This window comes from Anomaloglossus baeobatrachus, chromosome 7, assembly GCF_048569485.1.
Source record: "Anomaloglossus baeobatrachus isolate aAnoBae1 chromosome 7, aAnoBae1.hap1, whole genome shotgun sequence".
Classification (NCBI taxonomy): Eukaryota; Metazoa; Chordata; class Amphibia; order Anura; family Aromobatidae; genus Anomaloglossus; species Anomaloglossus baeobatrachus.
The window spans coordinates 275,160,912-275,185,657 of NC_134359.1; the positions used below are offsets into that span (position 1 = coordinate 275,160,912).

Here is a 24,746-nt window from a genome sequence, read left to right on the forward strand (position 1 = left end):
GGTAAAGCTGCCAGCTGTGATTTGCAGGCTGCAGCCGTCTGCTTTACCCTAGCTGGCTACAAAAGATGGGGGGACCTCACGTCATTATAAAAATAAAAAATAAATAAATCTTTATTTTTATATAGCGCTAACATATTCCGCAGCGCTTTACATACATCAGGAACGCTGTCCCCATTGGGGCTCACAATCCCTATCTGTATGTCTTTGGAGTGTGGGAGGAAACCCACGCAAACACGGGGAGAATATACAAACTCCTTGCAGATGTTGTCCTTGGTGGGATTTGAACCCAGGACCCCAGCGCTGCATGGCTGCAGCACTAACCACTGAGCCACCGTGCCGCCCATCATTTTTTCTTAATTATTTATTTTTTGGCTAAATACAAGGTTAAGCACCCTTTAGTGCCACATGAAAGTCACTAAAGGGTGCCAGCTTAGGAAATGCAGGGAGGTGGGACATTATATAGGTCTTTCTCACCTATCTATTCATCTATCCATCTTTCCCTCTATCCATTATCTGTCTATCGATTATCTATCTATTATCTATTATTTATTGCAGTTTAACATAAAAAAACCGCAGGGACCAACCTGCGGAAAAACCGCGGCAAAACCGCATGCGTTTTTCCCACGGATTTGGTGCGGTTTTTTACCGCAGGTGCGGTAATTTTCAGCTCCCAGAAGTTTCTCAAGAAATTTTCTTGAGAAAAATCACTTTTCTAGTGCGCACATAGCCTAAGATACGGTCCTGGCGTTTGCTGGTCCTTCTTGGGCGCCCTGGAGCCTTTTTGGCAACAATGGTAGCTCTCTTCTTGAAGTTCTTGATGATGCGATAGATTGTTGACTGATGTGCAATCTTTGTAGCTGCGATACTCTTCCCTGTTAGGCCATTTTTGTGCAGAGCAATGATGGCTGCACATGTTTCTTTTGAGATAACCATGGTTAACTGAAGAGAAACAATGATACCAAGCACCAGCCTCCTTTTAAAGTGTCCAGTGGTGTCATTCTTACTTAATCATGACTGATTGATCGCCAGCCCTGTCCTCAGCAACACCCACACCTGTGTTAATGGAACAATCACTAAAACAATGTTAGTTGCTCCTTTTAAGGCAGGAATGCATTGATGTTGAAATGTGTTTTGGGGGTTAAAGTTCATTTTCTTAGCCAATATTGACTTTGCAAGTAATTGCTGTTAGGCTGATCACTCTTTATGACATTCTGCAGTATATGCAAATTGCCATTAGAAAAACTTAAGCAGTAGACGTTGTAAAAATTTGTAGCATTCTCAAAACTTTTGGCCATGACTGTATATATATATATATATATATATATATATATATATATATATATATATATATATATATATATATATATATATATATATATATATATACACATATACACACACACACACACACACACACACACACACACACACACACACACTGTGTGCAGAATTATTAGGCAAATGAGTATTTTGATCACATGATAAATTTTATACATGTTGTCCTACTCCACGCTGTATAGGCTTGAGAGCAAACTAGCAATTAAGTAAATCAGGTGCTGTGCACCTCTGTAATGAGGAGGGGTGCGGTGTAATGACATCAACAGTTCAACACCCTATATAAGGTGTGCTTAATTATTAGGCAACTTCGTTTCCTTTGGCAAAATGGGTCAGAAGAGAGATTTGACGGGCTCTGAAAAGTCCAAAATTGTGAGATGTCTTGCAGAGGGATGCAGCAGTGTTGAAATTGCCAAACTTTTGAAGCGTGATCACTGAACAATCAAGCGTTTCATGGCAAATAGCCAACAGGGTTGCAAGAAGCATGTTGGGCAAAAAAGGCGCAAAATAACTGCCCATGAATTGAGGAAAATCAAGCGTGAAGCTGCCAAGATGCCATTTGCCACCAGTTTGGCCATATTTCAGAGCTGAAACGTTACTGGAGTATCAAAAAGCACAAGGTGTGTCATACTCAGGGACATGGCCAAGGTAAGGAAGGCTGAAAAACCACCACCTCTGAACAAGAAACATAAGATAAAACGTCAAGACTGGGCCAAGAAATATCTTAAGACTGATTTTTCAAACGTTTTATGGACTGATGAAATGAGAGTGACTCTTGATGGGCCAGATGGATGGGCCAGAGGCTGGATCAGTAAAGGGCAGAGAGCTCCACTTCGACTCAGATGCCAGCAAGGTGGAGGTGGGGTACTGGTATGGGCTGGTATCATCAAAGATGAACTTGTGGGATCTTTTCGGGTTGAGGATGGAGTGAAGCTCAACTCCCAGACCTACTGCCAGTTTCTGGAAGACAACGTCTTCAACCAGTGGTACAGGAAGATGTCAGTATTGTTCAAGATAACAGAGAGTAAACGGGAAAACGGGTTGTAAATCCGCGCCAAGGACTCAGAAGATTCAAAGGAGATTTATGCTTCTTTTAAATTTCAAATTTGATGTTCCTTGCTTGCTGTCCTGACGAAGGGAGTTGTGACTCCTGAAACGCGTAGACATGTGCATGCCAATAAAAGAAGCATAAATCTCCTTTGAATCTTCTGAGTCCTTGGCGCGGATTTACAACCCGTTTTCCCGTTTACTCTCTGTTATCCGCCATTTTTGGGTCTGCTGTCGGACTTGGATTCTCACATGCGTGCATAGTGGTTGTGACTGGCACAACCATTATAGGTGAGTGTAACACTTTCTTTCACCTTCCCGTCACCTGGGTAAGACCCTATTGCGCTTTCTTTTCTACAGCCCTTTTATCTACCGAGTATTGTTCAAGAAAAACATGATTTTCATGCAGGACAATGCTCCATCACATGCATCCAACTACTCCACAGCGTGGCTGGCCAGTAATGGTCTAAAAGATGAAAAAATAATGACATGGTCCCCTTGTTCACCTGATCTGAACCCCATAAAGAACCTGTGGTCCCTCATAAAATGTGAGGTCTACAGGGAGGGAAAACAGTATACTTCTCGGAACAGTGTCTGGGAGGCTGTGGTGGCTGCAGCACGCAATATTGATCGTAAACAGATCAAGCAACTGACAGAATCTATGGATGGTAGGCTGCTGAGTATCATCATAAAGAAAGGTGGCTATATTGGACATTAATTTTTTGAGGGTTTTGTTTTTGCATGTCAGAAATGTTTATTTCTAAATTTTGTGCAGTTATATTGATTTACCTGGTGACAATAAACAAGTGAGATGGGAATATATTTGTTTTTTATTAAGTTGCCTAATAACACTGCACAGTAATAGTTACCTGCACAAACAGAATCCTCCTAAGATAGCCAAATCTAAAAAACCCCACTCCAACTGCCAAAAATATTAAGCTTTCATATTTATGAGTCTTTTGGGTTGATTGAGAACATAGCTGTTGATCAATAATAAAAATAATCCTCTAAAATACAACTTGTCTATTAATTCTTTACACACACACACACACACACACGTACACAATCGCCTTATTTTTACATGATGCCTGGCACTGAAATGGTGTTGTTTTATTGGGGTCTGTTTGTGTTAAGCTAGGGTCACACGTAGCGACGCAGCAGCGATCACGACGACCTGACCTTATCAGGATCGCTGCTGCGTCGTTACATGGTCGCTAGTGAGCTGTCAAACAGGCAGATCTCACCAGTGACCAGCCCCCAGCCAGCAGCGACGCGTGGAAGCGATGCTGCGCTTGGTAACTAAGGTAAATATCGGGTAAGCAAGCAAAATGCTACGCTGGTTACCCGATATTTACCTTGGTTACCAGCGCACACCGCTTAGCGCTGGCTCCCTGCACTCCTAGCCAGAGTACACATCAGGTTAATAAGCAAACTGCTTTGCTAATTTACCTGATGTGTACTCCGGCTATGTGTGCAGGGAGCCGTCACTGGCAGCCTGAGAGCGTCGGACGCTGGTAACGAAGGTAAATATCGGGTAACCAAGCAACCTTTGCTTGGTTACCCGATATTTACCTTGGTTACCAGAATCCGCAGAAGCCGGCTCCCTGCACATTCAGTTCGTTGCTCTCTCGCTGTCACACACAGTGATGTGTGCTTCACAGCGGAAGAGCAATGAGCAAAAAATGGTCCAGGACATTCAGCAACAACCAGCGACCTCACAGCAGGGGCCAGGATGTTGCTGGATGTCACACACAACGACAGCGACGACACGTCGCTGCTACGTCACAGAAAATGGTGACTTAGCAGCGACGTCGTCGTCGCGGTCGTTGTGTGTGACATGACCATTAGTGTCTGCTTATGAGGCGCACGCAGCATCACAGCAGTTACTAACCAGCTTAATTGCTGCTGTACAGACTTAATGAGTGGATAGCTCTGTGGAATGTCTATAGTGTGTGCAATCAAACAGTTTAACCTGTGAGTCGCTGACAAGTTTTCAATTTTTCTAGTTATGTATATGCTGCTGGAATTTACTCTACTATATGTAATTAACCCTTTACTGGGTGTCACTAGGGAGGTGGTTGGAGTGTATTTTACTCTGTTCCCCTTGTGTGGCATTTTCCATCTTAGCCACTCTTCCTTGCTTTACTCCATCACCTTCCTTTGTAAATTATTTCAATAAAATATTTTTTCCCTTTTGCATTTATATTGTGGTCCTGTGGTAACTTTTGGGTTTTCCCCTAATTAACAATTTTGGGTTTATACTTTAGGGGTCAACTATTCCTTTACGTTCTACACTATTTTAAAAGCGCCTGATTCAGGTCCCTATAGACCTGGTTGCATCTGCCGATCCCGGGTATCTGCGGGTCCGGCCATCACTAGTCATTACTCCTCGCCGGGGCGATTACCTGTAGGTTCCTCCTCTTTGCACCGCTTATCTCCCCACACATCGCTTTCTCCTTTCTTCATTATGGCTTCAGGATGAATCTTCCTCGGATATTTGCCTGGATTTCAAAACTGTGAAAATAATAAATGTAAAAGTCACCGAAAGAAGGAAAACTCTTGTGGAATGTTCTAGATGGAGGCTTTTACTAGAATCTCGTGTGGGCACTGAGCCACAAATCGCTGTCAACATCACCACCTCCTATATCACCAGTGCTGCCCTCAGAGTCAGTACAGCGGCACCTAGTGGTAGAAGCAGGCGTCACTGGAGCAGGGTCCGGTAAGTGTACAACAATATGACAGTGATTTCTTTCATTATTTTGTCTGGACTAAGGCTGAGCGGACCCCGACTGTAAAAGTCTGGATCCGCACAGTTTCAAAAATGCCGGGGTGCCAGACGCAGGCCCAGGATTCCAAGTGTACGATCCAGATTCAGCACTGGGGAACTTAAGGAAAAATAAAGAACACAAGAATTAAGCGAGCGTTTCATACTTACGGAGACTTGGTGTTATGGCAGCAAACTCCTTCCGGGTCGCGCATTCACTTCCTGTACTGTGCAATAGGCTCATCGCATGCACACAGCTTTTCGTGCTTTCCCCGCCCACCTGCTGTCCTGTCGTCTGTGATTGGTTACAGTTAGACGCGCCCCCAGCCAGTGACAGCGTCTGCCTGCAGTCATTGTTCATCATGGCTCAGTCATTGTCTGCATTTACAGTCGGTGGTTGTGCTCTATGGCTGCTAGCTGTGAGATGTAGCAGAGCTGGAAATAGTGTGGGACCTCGTGTGCATTACGCTGGACCTGCAGGGTGTTTGAGGTTAATAAAGTGGTGAAGGAGGGTGTGTTTTTGTATTTTATTCCAAATAAAGGATTTTTCTCTGTGTTTGTAGTTATTTACTTTCATTTAGAGGTTAGTGACACAGGTATCTCAGACACGAGTGCCATCACTAACCTAGGGTTTAGTAGCAGCTCTGCGCTGTCATTAACCCCTGCTATTACTCCGATTGTCATCGCACCAGGGCAACGGGAAGAGCCTGTAAAGCACCGGAATTGCCACATCTAATGGATGTAATACCGGGCGGCTGCGGGCTGAGAATACCAGTCCCCAGCTGGCTTTATCTTAGCTGGGTATCAAAATTGGGGGGACCGCACTTCATTATTTTTTTGTTTTTTTAAACTATTTATTTAAATTTAAAAAAAAAAAAGCCACATACGGTTTCTCTTAGGCCAGAGTCACACTTGCAAGGGACTCGCGCGAGTCTCGTATCACACGGCACAGCTGCACACTCTCCTGATAGGAGCGGGTCGGCCGTTGTGTTTCTATGGAGCTGCACGCTCATGTTCGGAGAGCGGCAGGCCATTTCGGATGATGTGATGCGAGTCCCTCGCACATGTGACTCTGGGCTTATTTTGATACACAGCACAGATAAAGCGCGACAGCTGGGGGCCGCAGCCTTGGGCTTTGTCTGTGCTGGGATCAGAATATGGGGGACCCTGCGCCGATTGTTTTATTTATTTATTTAATTTTATACCACCATACTGACCCGCAGACACTTGCACTGCTTTCCCAGCCCACCGGCCGTCCTGGCGCTTGTGATTGGTTGTAATCAGCTCACATGCTGCCACTTAGCGTGGGGACGTGTGTAAATGCAACCAATTACACATGCTGTAGGGCAGGCAAAGCAGTGAAAATTCAATGAGAGTTAATTGTGGGCTCCGGAAGGGAAAGCGTGACCCAGAAGGAGATTTCCACCGTGACACAGCCTCGGTGAGTACACAGCGAGCATTCCTACCCCCTATCCCTTCCACCAACGTTTTTTTAATCTCCAGATATTGATCTCCATAGACTTATATGGGTACCGGATTCCGGAGTGGATCTGTTTTTATTTTTTTGGTTTTTTTTTAATTTAGCAGGGACATGCCAGTCCCAGTTTTTGTGTGAGTTCGACTAGCACTAGTCTTGACATTTCGGATACCCTAATTTTTTTTTTTCATCGAATGTGAATTGTTTTGTTTGGCACTGTTGTAGTTTTGGGGTACATAGTATTTTGTTTAATAGTGTTCGAAGCATTTTTTTTAATGTTGTTCACTTGTGCTATTAATGAGATATTAGATCATCTGTTCTTTTTTATTTTTATGTGCAGCTCAGTATGGTCTAAACCAGGGGTGGGGACCTTTTCTGTGGCACCCGGGCAGATTACTGGGGACCGAAGCACTTGGGCTGGCAGCAGCTACCTGCTGGATGCCGTCCCTTTAAATCCCTATGTGCACTGCGAGGATGCGCCGCGCAGCATTCATTAATAAACTCTGCGTCGGAAAACAATTAGTTACTCACACTGAGAACTTACATGCTTTCCCCCAGTGCTGTGTGCCACTCCCTAGTGCTGTATGCTCCTCTTGAGAGGTCTATGATCTCCCAGTGCTGTCTGTGCCCCAGCCCCTCCTGTCATGATTTAAAGTTGGACCAGGAGGTGGTAGTTGAGGGCGAGGGCTTTCCTCCGATAAGCAAAATGGCCCCACTTCACAGGAAAACTGTTGTGGTTCTGGCTGGGTGTGTGAAGAGGTGTGGTGCTGTTCATTCCTCTCAGGAGGTTGCTTCTTGCCACTGTCTTGGGCAGTCCAAAACCGAATCATGGAGGAAACGGAGACAGATAGTTCTTATTAGGCTGAGGCCACATGGGGATTACTATGAGTCCTTGCATGACACTCTGCTCACGCTCGCAGCACAGCAGCAGCCAAGTGTCATGTGACTGTAGGCCAATCAGACCACAGCTGCGGAGGGGAGGGACGGCGCTGCGGAGGAAAGGGAGGAATTTATCGCCCTCTCTCTTCCGTTGCTGGCTGATGCAAGAATCGAACTGCACTCACGTTACACCGGTGTAACGCGAGTGCAGTGCGATGTTTCTCTCACCCCATAGACTTGTATGGGTGCAAGTGAAACAGGATCGCATTGCACCCGCAGCATGCTGCAACTGTTTTCTCAGTCTGATTTGAGCTGCGTCAAAATACTGCAAATTGCTGGATCCTGACTATACTGCACGTAAACATATGTGAACGCTGGCATGCTGATAGACAGGATCCTGCTTGCTCTACTGAGCATGCTCAGAAACCAGCCTGGGTGATCAGTCCCTCTCTCCCCCTCCTGAGAGTTGCGGAGGCTCGTAACCAAGGTAAACATCGGGTAACTTGCTTGGATACCCGATGTTTACCTTGATTACGTGTGCAGGGAGTCCGGCTCCTAGCAGCTGCAGACACTCGTAACCAAGGTAAATATCGGGTATTCAAGCAAGTTACCCGATGTTTACCTTGGTTACGTGTGCCGGGAGCCCGGCTCCTAGCACCTGCAGACGCTCGTAACCAAGGTAAATATCGGGTATCCAAGCAAGTTACCCGATGTTTACCTTGGTTACGAGCCTACGCAGTGCCTGTCAGATGCCAGCTCCCAGTCTGTGACGTTCAGTTCCCCTCATTCCCGCTCACATGACTCCATTGCCCGCCCATAAACTTCAAGTGACAGGATCCTGCAAAATAACACTTGCGTTTGCATGCGTTTTTCTTTGTAAAAACAGGATCCGCTTTTACAGCAAAAAAAAGTTCATGACGCATGTTAAATAAATGTAGTGTGAAAGCAGCCATAAGCTCGCTTTACACGCTGCAATATATCTTACAATGTGTTGGCGGGGTCACGTCGTAAGTGACGCACATCCGGAATCGTAAGTTACATTGCAGTGTGTGACAGGTACGTGCAATTGCTATTGAACATTAAAACGTTCATTGCATGCACATCGTTCATTTCTCTAGAATTGAACGTCAGATAGTTCAACGTTCCCGGGGTAGCACACATCGCAGTGTGTGACACCCCGGGAACGATGAACAGATCTTACCTGCGTCCAGCGGCTCCCGGCTGGTAATGCGGAAGGAAGGAGGTGGGCGGTATGTTTACGTCCCGCTCAGCTCCGCCCCTACGCTTCTATTGGCCGGCTGCCGTGTGACATCGCTGTGATGCCGAACGTCCCTCCCACTCCAGGAAGTGGACGTTCGCCGCCCACATCGAGATCGTATGGACGGGTAAGTACGTGTGACGGGGGTTAATCGTTTGTGCGGCACGTTCAACAAATTGAACATGCCGCACATACGATGGGGGCGGTTACGATCGCATACGATATCATATGCACAATCGTAACGTGTAAAGCAGGCTTATCACACATTTTTAAGACCTGTCCTTTGTTGCTCATCCCCCATCCAGTAAAGTCACCTCCAGGGGAGAGATCAGGATAATTACATTTTATGGCTTTTCCTGTTGATGTTCTCCCTGCACCTCTGGATTGTGATGTGGAACTTCAAGGAAATGCAATTCCCAGACACAATAAGAAAATAACAAAGTCACAGGAATCCTATTACAATGCAATGACATGTCCCATGACTCCGGTTTTCTTTTTTATTGTATAAATTGAACATGATGCACACATGACATATTAAATATTTGCAGACCAATATGAGACATCGGAGCCGAGATCCAGTACCGTTTATACCACTTACATTTACCATAGGGGCTTGTCAGGGGCGTTGGTAAGGTCAGGAAAGATCAAGAAGCCACGAGATATATTTTGCCACCGATCCTCCCACCCAAACAAAAATGTAATACAGCAGTCTGCACCCCCGTATCTCCAAATGCAATATGGCGTCCGCTAATATTTCCAACCAATTTTGTGTTCCAACAGTCAAATGGCGCTCCTTCCCTTCTGAGCCCTGCAGTGCGCCCAGACAGTAGTTTTCCACCACACATGGGCTATCAGCGTACTCAGGAGAAATTGCACAACAAATTTTGGGGTCCATTTTCTCCTGTTACCCTTGTGAAAATAAAAGAAATTGAGCTCAAAGAATATTTTTATGGAAAAATGTGATTTGTTTTTTATTTTCACAGAAATACTGAAGCACCTGGGGGTTCATGGTGCTCATTACACATCTCAAAAAAATGCTTGAGGGGCCTAGTTTCCAAAATGGGGTCACTTTTGGTGGGGGGGTGTTCTACTGTTTAGGCACATCAGGGGCTCTCCAAACATGATATGGCGCCAGCTAATTATTTCAGCCAATTTTGCTTTCAAAAAGTCAAATAATACTCCTTCCCTTCCAAGCCCTGCCATGCGCCCAAATAGAAGAATTTTACCACATATGAGGTATCTACGTACTCAGAAGAAAATTGTACAATAAATTGTGGTGATTTTTTTCCTGATACCCTTGTGAAAAATGCAACATTTTATGGCTAAAATAACATTTTTGTGTGAAAAAGTAAAGTTTTCATTTTCTCCTTCCACATGGCTTTGTTTCGTGTGAAGCACCTAAAGGGTTAATAAACTTCTTCGATGTGGTTTCGAGCAGTGTGAGGGGTCAAGTTTTTATAAAGGTGTTAGTTTTGGGTGTTTTCTGTCTCCTAGGCGTCTCAAAGGGACTTCAAATGTGATGTGGTGCCTAAAAAAATGGTTTTGTAAATTTTGTTGGAAAAATTAGAAATTGCTGATGAACTCTGAACCCTTCTAAGTAACGTCCTAACAAATAAAATTAGATTTCAAAAATTGTGGTGATGTAAAGTAGAGATGTAGGAAATGATATTTAGCAATTATTCTGTGTGACATAATTCTCAGATTTCTGGGCATAAAATTTAAAAAAGTGTGGAAATTGCAAAATTTCATCAAATTTCCTATATTTTCACAAATAAACGCAAAAAATATTGTCATAATTTTACCACTAATATGAAGTACTAGCTGTACTACCCGGCTTCGCCCGGGTTAATAACTTATGTTAACAAAATAGAATGTATTAACAAAAATGTATTCTGCACACAAAAACCACAAAACAATTAGATATAAATGTAATTATAATGTCTGTCTCCCCCTCTGTATATATCTCTATGTGTCTCTCTCTCTCTCTATCTCTTTGTCTGTCTCTTTCTCTGTCTATCTCAATTTCTTTCCATCTATCTCTTTCCCTGTCTGTCTCTTTCCCTCTCTTTCCCTGTCTGTTTTCCCTGTGTCTGTCTCTTTACCTGTCTGTGTCTGTCTCTTAACCGGTCTCTCTCTTTCCCTGTCTATCTCTTTCCCTGTCAGTCTGTCTCTTTGTGTCTGTCTCTTACCCTGTCTATATCTGTTTCTTACCCTGTCTGTGTCTGTGTCTGCCTCTTTCCCTGTCTGTGTCTGTCTCTTTCCCTGGCTGCATTGTGACACGCCAAGATTCCATTTAAGGGCGTGGCTGCGCATTCTTCTGAAGTTCTGGCTGCACTGTGGCTCCCAGCTCCATTCGTTTTAATGGAGGCAGGTTTTTTGGTGAATAACTGTAAAGTGCTGGGTTAAAATTTCCCCTCAAAACATAGCTTATGACGCTCTCGGGGTACAGAAGTGTGAGTGTGCAAAATTTTGTGGCTGTAGCTGCGACGGTGCAGATGCCAATCCCGGACACACACACACACACACACACACACACACACACACACACACACATTCAGCCCTGTCTGTCTCTTTCCCTGTCAGTCTCTTTGTCTGTGTCCGTCTCTTTGTGTCTGTCTCTTACCTTGTCTATGTCTGTTTCTTACTCTGTCTGTGTCTGCCTCTTTCCCTGTCTGTGTCTGTCTCTTTCCCTGGCTGCATTGTGACACACCACTTTCCCTGGCTGCATTGTGACATGCCAACATTCCATTTAAGGGCGTGGCTGCACATTCTTCTGAAGTTCTGGCTGCACTGTGATCCCAGCTCCATTCGCTTTAATGGAGGCAGGTTTTTTGGCAAATAACTGTAAAGCGCGGGGTTAAAATTTCCCCTCGAAACATAGCCTATGACGCTCTCGGGGTCCAGAAGTGTGAGTGTGCAAAATTTTGTGGCTGTAGCTGCGACGGTGCGGATGCCAATCCCGGACACACACACACACACACACACACATACACACACACATTCAGCTTTATATATTAGATAATATGTCACAAAAAACAACGTCAGAATCGCCAGGATCCGTTGGAGTGTTCCAGAGTTATAACCTGTTAAAAAGACACTGATCAGAATTGCAAAAAATGGCCGGGTCATTAGGGTGAAAACCATGCTCTGGGCTAAAGGGGTTAATATAGGTAGGAGTAGAGGCAACAAGGCTTTAAAAAATAAAGCCGAAGTGATGATGATATAGTTGTGGGTCAAATTCTGACTAAATTCTCATCCACGTCTATCAGTGTCCTACTGAGAGACATGTTCGGGCCTCTAATCAGCACGTGACCATAACTGTTCAAAATGCATACATCCGATCACTACACAGGGAATCCTGACAGTGTGCACTGTGATCCATCACCGTTATCAGTCTGCTGTCACATAGGGTCTAAAGAAATCTGTCTACCGCTCGGATAACAGTATTGAAAAAAAAAAAAATGTGGCCTGGAAATTGCATGTTCTCCTTAGAGTTGATTCATATACACTCGCTTCCATTATAAAACAGACAAAACATTCCAGCTAAAGAAGCCTCATATGAACTTTTTTCTCTTTCTCTGTGTAAATGTTAGGGGTACTTTGCACGTTGCGACATTGCTACTGCGACATAGTCGGGGTCAAATTGAAAGTGACGCACATCCGGCGCAGGTAACGACGTCGCAACATGTAAAGTCTAGATGCACCGATAAACGATCGCAAAAGCGTCGTAAATCGGTGATCTGTGTAGTGTCGGATATTTCCATAATGTCGGACCGATAGGAGATACGATGTTGTTCCTCGTTCCTGAGGCAGCACACATCGCTGTGTGTGAAGGCGCAGGAGCGAGAAACATCTCCTTACCTGCGTCCGGCGGCTCAAGCCGGCAATGTGGAAGGAAGGAGGTGGGCGGGATTTTTACGTCCCGCTCATCTCCGCCCCTCCACTTCTATTGGCCGCCTGCCGTGTGACGTCGCTGTGACGCTGCACGACCCGCCTCCGTAGGAAGAAGGCGAGTCGCTGGCCAGAGCGACGTCGCAGGGCAGGTAAGTGCGTGTGAAGCTGCCGTAGCGATATTGTTCGCTACGGCAGCTATCACAAGATATCGAATGTGCAACGGGGACGGGGACTATCGCGCTAGGCATTGCTACAATCGGCTAGCGATGTCGCAGCGTGCAAAGTACCCCTTAGTCTACTGTCAGTGTGTTAATATACTCACTTGCCACAACCTTCTTCTGTGTGCAGCACAACTCTGCTCCTCTTCTCAGTGACTTCACTGCTCTGCAGACTCTGGGCCACACTGAGCTTTGCTCCTCTGCTCCTCTTCTCAGTGACGTCACTGCTCTGCAGACTCTCCGGGTGACACTAAGCTTTGCTCCTCTGCTGCTCTTCTCAGTGACGTCACTGCTCTGCAGACTCACTGGGCCACACTGAGCATTGCTCCTCTGCTCCTCTTCTCAGTGATGTCACCGCTCTGCAGACTCTCTAAGTCGCAGTGTGCTCTGTTACTCTTCTCAGTGATGTCACGGCTCTCCAGAATCTCTGGGTCACATTATGCTCTCCGTGACCTAGAAGAGGCTTTTATAATGTAAATCTGTGAACGTCCGAATGAGTTTTCATAGACTTAGATTGTAAAAGAGACTTCCAGGTAACATCACTCAGATGAGAAGCAGAGCGAATACCGGAGAAGGCGCTAGGTGAATATATTAACACGCTCACACTGCAGAGCACAAACATTTACACAGACTTTGGGGGGGAAGTTCATTGAACACGTCTTCAAAGCAGAATATAAGCGACATCCTGGTATAGCTTTTCCTTGTAGAGACAGGAGTACCAGGAATATCAAGGTGCAAAACAATTTTATTTAAACACTAGTGTTGAGCCACCCCCCCTAGTGTTCGAGTTCGGTTCTGTTCGTCGAACGGCAGGTCAGTTCGTCGAACGTTTGGCGAACACCTTCGAACCCCATTGAAAACAATGGCAGGCAAACACAAACACATACAAACACATTATACATGTACACATACAGTTAATAAACATTGCCATTATACTTACAGGTCCCAGCGATGCGTCCTGCAGACACTGTCTGCCGCCGCTCTCCTTCCGATCATCGCTGCGTCCTCCCAGTAACCAGCACTGATGATAGGACCTTCCGTGACGTCGTCATAGCATGTGACCAGTCACGTGTGTATTATCTCATTGGCTACAGGACCTAGCATGACGTCTAGCCATGTGACCAGTCTATCAGTGCATCTCTCCGGTATGCGGTGCTCGTTTGAGCATCTCCGTGTACCGGCGAGATGCTTGGGCACATGCTTGGCTCCCCGTTCCTGCATGTCGGCGCTCTTTACAGAGTCAGCCCACATGCAAGGACTGGATGCCACAGCCTGTGAATAGTGGCACCGGGAATCAGGTGAGATCACCGTTGCTATAGTAACCCGCCTGTCAAATTACTATTTCAACGGTGGCAGAGGTGACGTCACCGCTTACAACCCGCAGCCTCTGCTCACTCACTGAGTGATTAGACTGCACGGGAGCAGCAGCGTCTTCCTCCCATGCAGTGCTGTCTGATGTAGCAGAGCTGCATGGGTTGAAGGAGAAAGAAGACAGAAGACCAGGATCGTGGAGGGGTGAGAGGGAGTAATAAACATGGAGTCTCTAAGTGTGTCTGTGTATTTATTTCTATTAAAAATATTTTTTCTCTGTGTGGTGTCTTTTTTTAACCCTTTATTAGAGATTCTTAATGGCCGGGTCAAACTTGCCTGACATTAAGAATCTCTGGCTTAATACTAGCTAGTAAAACAAAGCTAGTATTAACCCTTATTACCCAGCGAGCCACCCGTCACCAGGGCAGCTGGAGGAGTTGGATATAGCGCCAGATGATGGTGCTTCTATGAAAGCGCCATTTTCTGGGGTGGCTGCGGACTGCAATTTGCAGCAGAGGGGCCCAGAAAGCTTGGGTCAACCTGTGCTGCGGATTCCAATCCTCATCTGCCTAATTGTACCTGGCTGGACACAAAAAATGGGCGAAGCAGCTGTAGAACTACAAGGCTTAGCATACTCCATCCAGGACTGTATGCAGGAGTTTTTGCCCCCTCCCCCAAATTATGTGTGTTTCGCCATATTTTTGTATGCTAGCCAGGTACAGCAGGCAGCTACGGGCTGCCCCCAGCTGCCTATTTGTACCCGGCTGGGAACCAAAAATATAGGGAAGCCCTTTTTATTAAAATATTTCACGAATTTCTTGAAATAATTAAAAAAAAACAAACACATGGGCTTTGCCCAATTTTTGTGTCCAGCCAGGTACAACTAGGCAGCTGGGGATTGGAATCCCCAGCGCAGGGTCACCAAGTTTTCTGAGCACCCCTGCTGCAAATTGCAGTCTGCAGCCGCCCCATAAAATGGCGCTTTCATAGAAGCGCCATCTTCTGGCGCTGTATCCAACTCTTCAGCTGCCCTGGTGACGGGTGGCTCGCTGGGTAATAATGGGGTTAGGGCTAGCTGTATATTATCAACTGGCCCTAAGCCCGATATTCATGGTGTCACGCCAATATTAGACATGGCCACCATGAATTTCTAGTACAGATAAAAAAAAACACAACAGACAGAAAAATACAATTAGTGACTCCATCTTTATTGAAATAAAGAACCCCCCTCCGCAGTAATCCTGGGTCAAGGGTCCCGCGCCATCCAATCTGGATCCAATATCATCTGATCGGTTTGCTGGAAGGCAAAGCAATCAGATGATGTGTCAGGTTCAAGGGCCTGAATCACTTGACACAGCAGCTGATTGTATAAACGGCTTTTATATAATCAGCTGATGCATCAGTGCAAAAAAAACCCCAAAAAACTACACACTTCTGTGCAGACTCCTGTCCGACAGCATCAGCTGATAGTTTAGCCGACCGGGCGGTAAAAAGCCGGCCTCACCGCTTGACTTATAGTGTCAGCTGATCCCGTCAGGTGACCGCATCAGCTGATCATCGCCGGGTCTGAGAAAGAGAGAGAGGAGAGAGACAAGAGACAGAGACAAGAGACACAGATAAGAGACAGAGGAGAGAGAGAAGAGAGAAAGAGAGAAGAGAGAAGAGAGAGATAATAGAGAGCAATGCAGCCTCATTCCGTGAACTGCTCCGATTTTAGAGGTGTGTCCCGCGGCTCACAGCTGATGTCCGGCTCCTCCCCTCAGTGCATAATTAAATTAAATTATAATTATAAATAAAAAAGTAATTAAATTAAATTCTTTACCGGGACGGCCGGGGCTCGAACTCGTGAGCTAATTCTCCTTAGGCAGTAGCTCTACCCATTGAGCCACTGCCTGTAATGAAACGCATAGGAAGATTTGGAATTCTTGACCTTTCTATTGCAGTTGAGAATCCAGAAGCAGATTGTTCAGCTGCAAGGATGGATGGAGAGAGGGATGGATGGATGGATGGATGGAGAGAGGGATGGATGGATGGAGAGAGGGATGGCTGGATGGAGAGAGGGATGGATGGATGGAAGGATGAATGGATGGAGGAATGAATGGAGGGATCGAGGGAGGGATGGATGGATGGATGGATGGATGGATGAATGGAGGGGAGGGATAGATGTAGGGAGGGATGGATAGAGGGATGAATGGATGGAGAGATGGATGGAGGGAGGGATGGAAGGATGGATGAATGGAAGGATGGATGGATGAATGGATGGATGGATGGATGAAGGGAGGGAGGGATGGAGGAATGGATGAATGGAGGGATGGATAGATGGATGGACGGATGGATGGAGGGATGGATGGCTAGAGGGATGGATGGAGGGATGGATGGAGAGACGGATGGAGGGATGGATGAAGGCAGGGATGAATGGATGGAGGGATGAATGGATGGAGGGATGGAAGGATGGATGGATGAATGAATGGATGGATGGATGGATGGATGGAGGGATGAATGGAGGGATGGATGGAGGAATGGATGGATGGATGAAGGGAGGGAGGGATAGAGGAATGGATGAATGGATGGATAGATGGATGGAGGGAGGGATGGATGAATGGATGGAGGGATGAATGGAGGGAGAGATGGAGGGATGGAGGGAAGGATGAATGGATGGAGAGATGGAGGGATGATGGAGGGATGGAGGGATGGATTAATGGATGAATGGATGGATGGATGGATGGATGAATAGATGTAGGGACGGATGGAGGGATGATGGATGGAGGCAGGGATGGATGGAGGGAGGGATGGAGGGATGGATGGATGGATTGGAGGGCAAACACCGGCACTACTGCACTCATCACAGCACAACCACCGGCACTAACGCCCCCATCATCACTGCACATGCAGGCATTACCTCAGTGACGTCCCCGCTGACAGCGCAATTCAGTTCAGTTGCTACGTGGAGCTCCCAGGTGCGGCGGTGTTCAACTGCTGCTCCTGTCAACTTCATGTAGCAGAGCTGATAGCAACGTGGGACCTCTGTGGATTACGTCGGACCTGGAGGGGTATTTGGGGATTGTAATAAAATGGTGAAAGAGGGTGTTTTTTTTGTCTTTTATTCCAAATAAAGGATTTTTCATTGTGTGTGTTTATTTTACTTTCACTTACAGGTTAATCATGGAAGGTATCTTGGGGAGACGCCTGCCATGATTAACCCCTTATTACCCCGATTGCCAACGCACCAGGACAATTCGGGATGAGCCGGGTAGAGTCCCGGGACTGTCGCATCTAATGGATGCGGAAATTCCGGGCGGCTGCTGGCTGATATTGTTAGGGTGGTGGGCTCCCCATAACGTGGCGCTCCCCATCCTGACAATACCAGCCTACAGCCATGTGGCTTTATCCTGGCTGGTATCAAAATTGGGGGGAACTGCAGGTTTTTTTTTTTATTTATTTATTTATTTTACTGCACAATATAGACCCGCCCGCCAGCGGCTGTGATTGGTTGCAGTGAGACAGGTGTCACTCATCGTCGGGGCGTGTCTGACTGCAACCAATCATGGGCGCCGGTGGGCGGGGAAAGCAGGGAATACCAGATTGAATGAAGAGCGGCAGCCATTTTCAAAAGAGGAAAAGCCGTGGGAGCTTTGTGACAGCCGTGCAGCGAGGCGCCCATGATCAGTGAGTAGGAAAGAGAGAGGGATTGTGCTGGGGATGCAGGACGCATGCCTATAGCAACGTGTGCACATAGCCTTACTGTGAAAAGCCATTCTTTTGGTGATCGAACCGTTATCAAACGGTAACTCGAACTGCCGAACTTAAACCAAATCGTTCGAGTTTGTCGAACGACTCGAACACCGCCCAAAATCACCCGAATTTGAACATCGCTCATCTCTATTAAACACACAAGGAGGGGTTTTGGGAATCACAATTAAAAGACATACAATGAGAAAAACTGCAGTCAGGGTAGGTGGCAATAATGACATTTAGATATACAATAGTGTAAATATATCCCAGTATGCAGTGAAATATCACCTGTACAAAATCCATCCAATGTACAAAATTACACCCAGTATACAGGACAGGAGAAGTGGTACTGTGCAGTAGGTGTATATACAGTATATATATCTAATATATAAAGCTGACTTTGTGTGTGTGTGTGTGTGTGTATATGTGTGTGTGTGTCCGGGATTGGCATCTGCACCAATGCAGCTACAGTCACAAAATTTTGCAAACTCACACTTCTGGACCCCGAGAGCATCATAGGCTATGTTTTGAGGGGAAATTTTAACCCCGCGCTTTACAGTTATTCACCAAAAAACCTGCCTCCATTAAAGCGAATGGAGCTGGGAGCCACAGAGCAGCCAGAACTTCAGAAGAATGCGCAGCCACGCCCTTAAATGGAATCTTGGCGTGTCGCAATGCAGCTAGGGAAAGAGGCAGACACAGACAGGGAAAGAGGCAGACACAGACAGGGTATGAGACAAACACAAAGAGACAGACACAGACAAAGAGACAAGCATTGTTGACCTTAGGGAGATCAACATATCCACTGCGGAGACACCATCACGTGTTTCTCAACGCAGTGATTCTAGAGCATTGCCCCCTGGGAAGTATGCAAATAAGAAAGCCGCGGAGACACCATCACGTGTTTCTCAACGCTGGCAGGAAACTAGCCAGGTCTTTCACCGGGAAGGAACAACCACGGGAAGGGCAGTCTCCAGTCAAGGAGACCACCTATACCAAACATGGTATCCATCCACAGACAGCCGTTTCGGGGTATTTGCCCCTCATCAGTGTGGAGTAGGAATCTGGCTAGTGGGGGCAATGCCTAGTATAAGACTACTTAAGCAAGCATTGTTGACCTTAGGGAGATCAACATATCCACTGCGGAGACACCATCACGTGTTTCTCAACGCAGTGATTCTAGAGCATTGCCCCCTGGGAAGTATGCAAATAAGAAAGCCGCGGAGACACCATCACGTGTTTCTCAACGCTGGCAGGAAACTAGCCAGGTCTTTCACCGGGAAGGAACAACCACGGGAAGGGCAGTCTCCAGTCAAGGAGACCACCTATACCAAACATGGTATCCATCCACAGACAGCCGTTTCGGGGTATTTGCCCCTCATCAGTGTGGAGTAGGAATCTGGCTAGTGGGGGCAATGCCTAGTATAAGACTACTTAAGCAAGCATTGTTGACCTTAGGGAGATCAACATATCCACTGCGGAGACACCATCACGTGTTTCTCAACGCAGTGATTCTAGAGCATTGCCCCCTGGGAAGTATGCAAATAAGAAAGCCGCGGAGACACCATCACGTGTTTCTCAACGCTGGCAGGAAACTAGCCAGGTCTTTCACCGGGAAGGAACAACCACGGGAAGGGCAGTCTCCAGTCAAGGAGACCACCTATACCAAACATGGTATCCATCCACAGACAGCCGTTTCGGGGTATTTGCCCCTCATCAGTGTGGAGTAGGAATCTGGCTAGTGGGGGCAATGCCTAGTATAAGACTACTTAAGCAAGCATTGTTGACCTTAGGGAGATCAACATATCCACTGCGGAGACACCATCACGTGTTTCTCAACGCAGTGATTCTAGAGCATTGCCCCCTGGGAAGTATGCAAATAAGAAAGCCGCGGAGACACCATCACGTGTTTCTCAACGCTGGCAGGAAACTAGCCAGTTTCCTACTCCACACTGATGAGGGGCAAATACCCCGAAACGGCTGTCTGTGGATGGATACCATGTTTGGTATAGGTGGTCTCCTTGACTGGAGACTGCCCTTCCCGTGGTTGTTCCTTCCCGGTGAAAGACCTGGCTAGTTTCCTGCCAGCGTTGAGAAACACGTGATGGTGTCTCCGCGGCTTTCTTATTTGCATACTTCCCAGGGGGCAATGCTCTAGAATCACTGCGTTGAGAAACACGTGATGGTGTCTCCGCAGTGGATATGTTGATCTCCCTAAGGTCAACAATGCTTGCTTAAGTAGTCTTATACTAGGCATTGCCCCCACTAGCCAGATTCCTACTCCACACTGATGAGGGGCAAATACCCCGAAACGGCTGTCTGTGGATGGATACCATGTTTGGTATAGGTGGTCTCCTTGACTGGAGACTGCCCTTCCCGTGGTTGTTCCTTCCCGGTGAAAGACCTGGCTAGTTTCCTGCCAGCGTTGAGAAACACGTGATGGTGTCTCCGCGGCTTTCTTATTTACAGACAAAGAGACAGACTGACAGGGAAAGAGACAGACAGAAAACGCGAGACAGGTTAAGAGACAGACACAGACAAAGAGACAGACACAGGGAAACAGACAGACAGGGAAAGAGAGGGAAAGAGACAGACAGGGTAAGAGACAGACAAAGAGACAGACACAGGGAAAGAAACAGAGGGAAAGAGACAGACAGGGAAAGAGCGGGAAAGAGACAGACAGGGAAAGTGACAGAGATAGATAGACAGACAGGGAAAGAGATAGCTAGACAAAGAGATAGAGAGACAGATATATACAGAGGGGGAGACAGACATTATAATTACATTTTTATCTATTTGTTTTGTGGTTTTTGTGTGCAGAATACATTTTTATTAATACATTCTATTTTGTTAACAGCAGTTATTAACCCGGGCGAAGCCGGGTAGTACAGCTAGTCTAATATATAAAGCTGAATGTGATGGAGGCAGGAGGCATAGCTGTACTACCCACATAACAAATAGATATAAATGTAATTATAATGTCTGTCTCCCCCTCTGTATATATCTCTCTGTCTCTCTCTCTCTCTCTTTGTCTGTCTCAATCTTTCCCTGTCTGTCTATCTGTCACTTTCCCTGTCTGTCTCTTTCCCTGTCTGTCTCTTTCCCTGTCTGTCTCTTTCCCTGTCTGTCTCTTTCCCTGTCTGTCTCTTTCCCTGTCTGTCTCTTTCCCTGTCTGTCTCTTTCCCTGTCTGTCTCTTTCCCTGTCTGTCTCTTTCCCTGTCTGTCTCTTTCCCTGTCTGTCTCTTTCCCTGTCTGTCTCTTTCCCTGTCTGTCTCTTTCCCTGTCTGTCTCTTTCCCTGTCTGTCTCTTTCCCTGTCTGTCTCTTTCCCTGTCTGTCTCTTTCCCTGTCTGTCTCTTTCCCTGTCTGTCTCTTTCCCTGTCTGTCTCTTTCCGTCTCTTTCCCTGTCTGTCTTTCCCTCTCTTTCCCTGTCTGTCTCTTTCCCTCTTTCTCTTTCCCTGTCTCTTTGTCTGTGTCTGTCTCTTTACCCGTCTGTGTCTGTCTCTTAACCTGTCTCTCTTTCCCTCTCTTTCCCTGTCTGTCTCTTTCCCTGTCAGTCTGTCTCTTTGTCTGTGTCTGCCTCTTTGTGTCTGTCTCTTACCCTGTCTATGTCTGTTTCTTACCCTGTCTGTGTCTGTCTCTTTCCCTGGCTGCATTGTGACACGTCAACATTCCATAAAAGGTCGTGGCTGCGCATTCTTCTGAAGTTCTGGCTGCACTGTGGATCCCAGCTCCATTTGCTTTAATGGAGGCAGGTTTTTTGGTGAATAACTGTAAAGAGCGGGGTGAAAATTTCCCCTCAAAACATAGCCTATGACGCTCTCGGGGTCCAAAAGTGTGAGTGTGCAAAATTTTGTGGCTGTAGCTGCAACGGTGCAGATGCCAATCCCGGACATACACACACACACACACACACATACACACATTCAGCTTTATATATTAGATATATATACACACACACATACAGAATAATACAGATACAGTGGAATCTCGCTTAACGAGTAACCCACTTAACGAGAATTTCGCTTAACAAGCAAAGCTTTCTGTAAATTTGTAACCCGGTTTACGAGAAAGCTTTGCTGTACGAGCAAAATCCTCACCGCACACACTTCCGGTTCCGTACATCCACCTCGCTCTGACCCGCTCTTGCAGTCCACACAAACACACACAAACACACACGCACACACATACAGTATTATGCTCACCTTACCTTCCGTTCCACCGCCGGCCTCATGGTTCTTGTAGTCCGCCGGCTCATTGCTACGTCCTCGCGGCGAACTACAAGACCCAGGAGGCCGGCGATGGATCGGAAGGTAAGGTGAGCATAATATGTGTACCTTCAGTTCCATCGCCGGCCTCCTGGGTCCTGTAGTTTGCCGCTCCACTCCAGGCTGTGCATTGGCAACCATAGCGACGAAGCAGGAAGTTCCCCTGTCACCCGCTACTCAAAAGGCAGCGCGCTGGCCAATCAGAGGCAAGTGGCTCCTGCCTTTGACGTCAGCGCTCTGGCAGCGGAAGTTCCTCCCTCGTCGTTATGGTAACCTGATACACAGCCCGTACCGGAGAACAGCAAGTCCCAGGAGACCAGCGATGGAACGGAAGGTAAGGTGAGCATAATATGTGCGTGTATGCTTGTGTGTGTGTGTGTGTTTGTGTGAGTTTGTACATGTTTGTGCATGTGTGGAATGACACAATAGGGGACCTGAATGGGACATTTAACAAGTTGTGGAACGAATTGTCTGCATTGCAATGATTTCCTATGGGAAATCTTGCTTTGCTGAGCGAGTAACTTGGTTAACAAGCACAGTCCCAGAACGGAATGTTCTCGTTGACCAAGGTTCCACTATACTGAAGATTGCACCGAGTACACAGTACAGGGGGAAGTGGTACTGTGCAGTGTGTATATGTGTCGCCCTGGGCAAGCCAGGGGACACAGGTTGCACACCACCACACCCTACATCCCAGTTAGGAACATCACAGCTAACCACAAACCCTTGTTGCCTTCCTCCAGAGGCTGATGATTCACACCAGGGGGTGGGCCAGGCGGTTGGCTCCGCCCACCGAGGAGTTCACAGCTCTGGAGGCGGGAAGAACCAGGCAGTCTAGCTCAGGAAGAGCTTGAGGAAGCAAGTTAAGGGGGAGGAAGTGGAAGGAGTGGAGGAGTAGCCAGACTAGGCTAAAGTAAACAGCTAAGTGAAAGTAGAAGGAAGAAAAGTTGTAAAGGAGGAAAGCAAGAGTGGTGACAGAACAGAAAGAGTGTGAAAAAGCCTGAAGTAGTCCAGCTGTGTGCAGGACAGGTCAGCAAGGTCAGCAACGGCGGTGACTGTCTGGAGGGGGACCGTTTGGAAGTTCCTGGAAGGACCCCGTAGGCTCTGTGCCCGGCGGTCTGGAGCAGTGTTCCGAAGGACAGTCAGCACCAGGGCAGGGGCCTCTCGGACCCCGGCAGGGCTAGGAGTCGCCAAAACTGCCAAATCCGTCAGTGAAGGGGACGTAGATCCCCCAACAACCAAGTCCCGATTGAAGGCAACAGCCCAACCAGAGTAAGAGAGACGCCGCCACCGCCAGGGCACCAGTTTCTCAGGGCCAGCGCCTGCGGGCAAAGAGTAGAGCTCCCCCGGTCCAGCTTGAAGCCGTGGAGCGGGTTACCGGTGGGGACCCATCGCAACCAACAAGTAAACATAGGTGCAAGGAAGAGGGACATCACCGTCACCGACTGGGAGAGCAAGTGCAGCCGTCCGTGGGACCGTCTCACCAGCCGTTTGGTTTACCGTAAAAACTGTGTCAACGTCTCAGGCTGAGTGAGTACCACAGTGCCGCAAGGCACAGCGCTGCCCCCGCGTCCCTGCGCCCACCAGGCCCTGCACCTCCCAAACCATCACCGGGCCCCGGGATCACCAACCCCTACCCACGGAGGGGCAACACAACACCTGGCTGCTCCGCATCACCATCCCCGGGATTCCCATATTGAGCAGCGGTGGTGAAATCACCACAAACGTGGGTGGCGTCACGGACAATAAACAATCCCCACACCCAACAATCCCCCCTTTCACTCACGGGCGAGGAGTGCCGCTCGAGAAGCCCCCGGGATCCGGCCCACCGCTCGAGCCACCACTGAGCAGCAGCTGCCGGACCCGAGCCGAAGGGGTGAGCGTAGTGTGCTGACACCCTCCTCCCCGCCCGCGACAACTTGGCGTCACGAACAGGATCTTACCGCTCTGCCGTCTGGTAGAGGTGCGCCTTGTTACCGCCGGAGGTATCCGGCAGAAAAATTTCAGAAGCCGCCATCTTTGGCGCGAAAAGTTCCCGCTCGAGCGTCTTCTCGAGTAGTAGAGACGCGAAGGCCAAAACCCCGCCCCGAGAGAGGAGGGGCCGGAAAGAGCTAAGGGGGACGGAAACAAGATGTCTGCACCCGACGGAGCCGCTGGAGGAGCGGCGGTCGCAGCCGCAGCGGCACCCGCGGATGGGAATGGGCCTGCCCAGGTCCCGGCCGTACCGGCGGGAGGTGCCGCGGCCCCCGCGCTCGCTCAGGTCATGCCGTTCTCCTTGCCCTATGCGCCCGGAACTGCCTGGCTACCGCAGTATGACGGGAAACCGGATGCCCTACAGGCCTTCCGGAAAAAGCTTAACCCGTTGCTAGAGCTGTACCCCCTGACTGATAAGCAACGGGCAGCGATAGTGCTAGGCCAGTTAACCGGTGCGGCTGAGCAGGAAGCGGAGACCTGGGCCGAGGGGGACCGGCTCTCTGTAGCCACCATCTTTGAGAAGCTACAGACTGCCTTCGAGACCCGGACTGAAGCTGAGCTGAGGATGCAGTTTTACCAGTGCCGGCAACG

At 47.7% G+C, this 24,746-nt stretch overlaps 1 protein-coding gene across 1 annotated transcript in view; it reads right to left on the reverse strand.

The window, feature by feature from the left end:
• The window catches only part of LOC142246725 (uncharacterized), a 329,582-nt gene that overhangs the window by 128,625 nt on the left and 176,211 nt on the right, over positions 1-24,746 (reverse strand). The window contains exon 11 of the mRNA XM_075319778.1: positions 4,788-4,888. Coding sequence (XP_075175893.1) covers positions 4,788-4,888 — 101 coding nt within the window. The remainder of the gene's footprint in view (positions 1-4,787; positions 4,889-24,746) is intronic.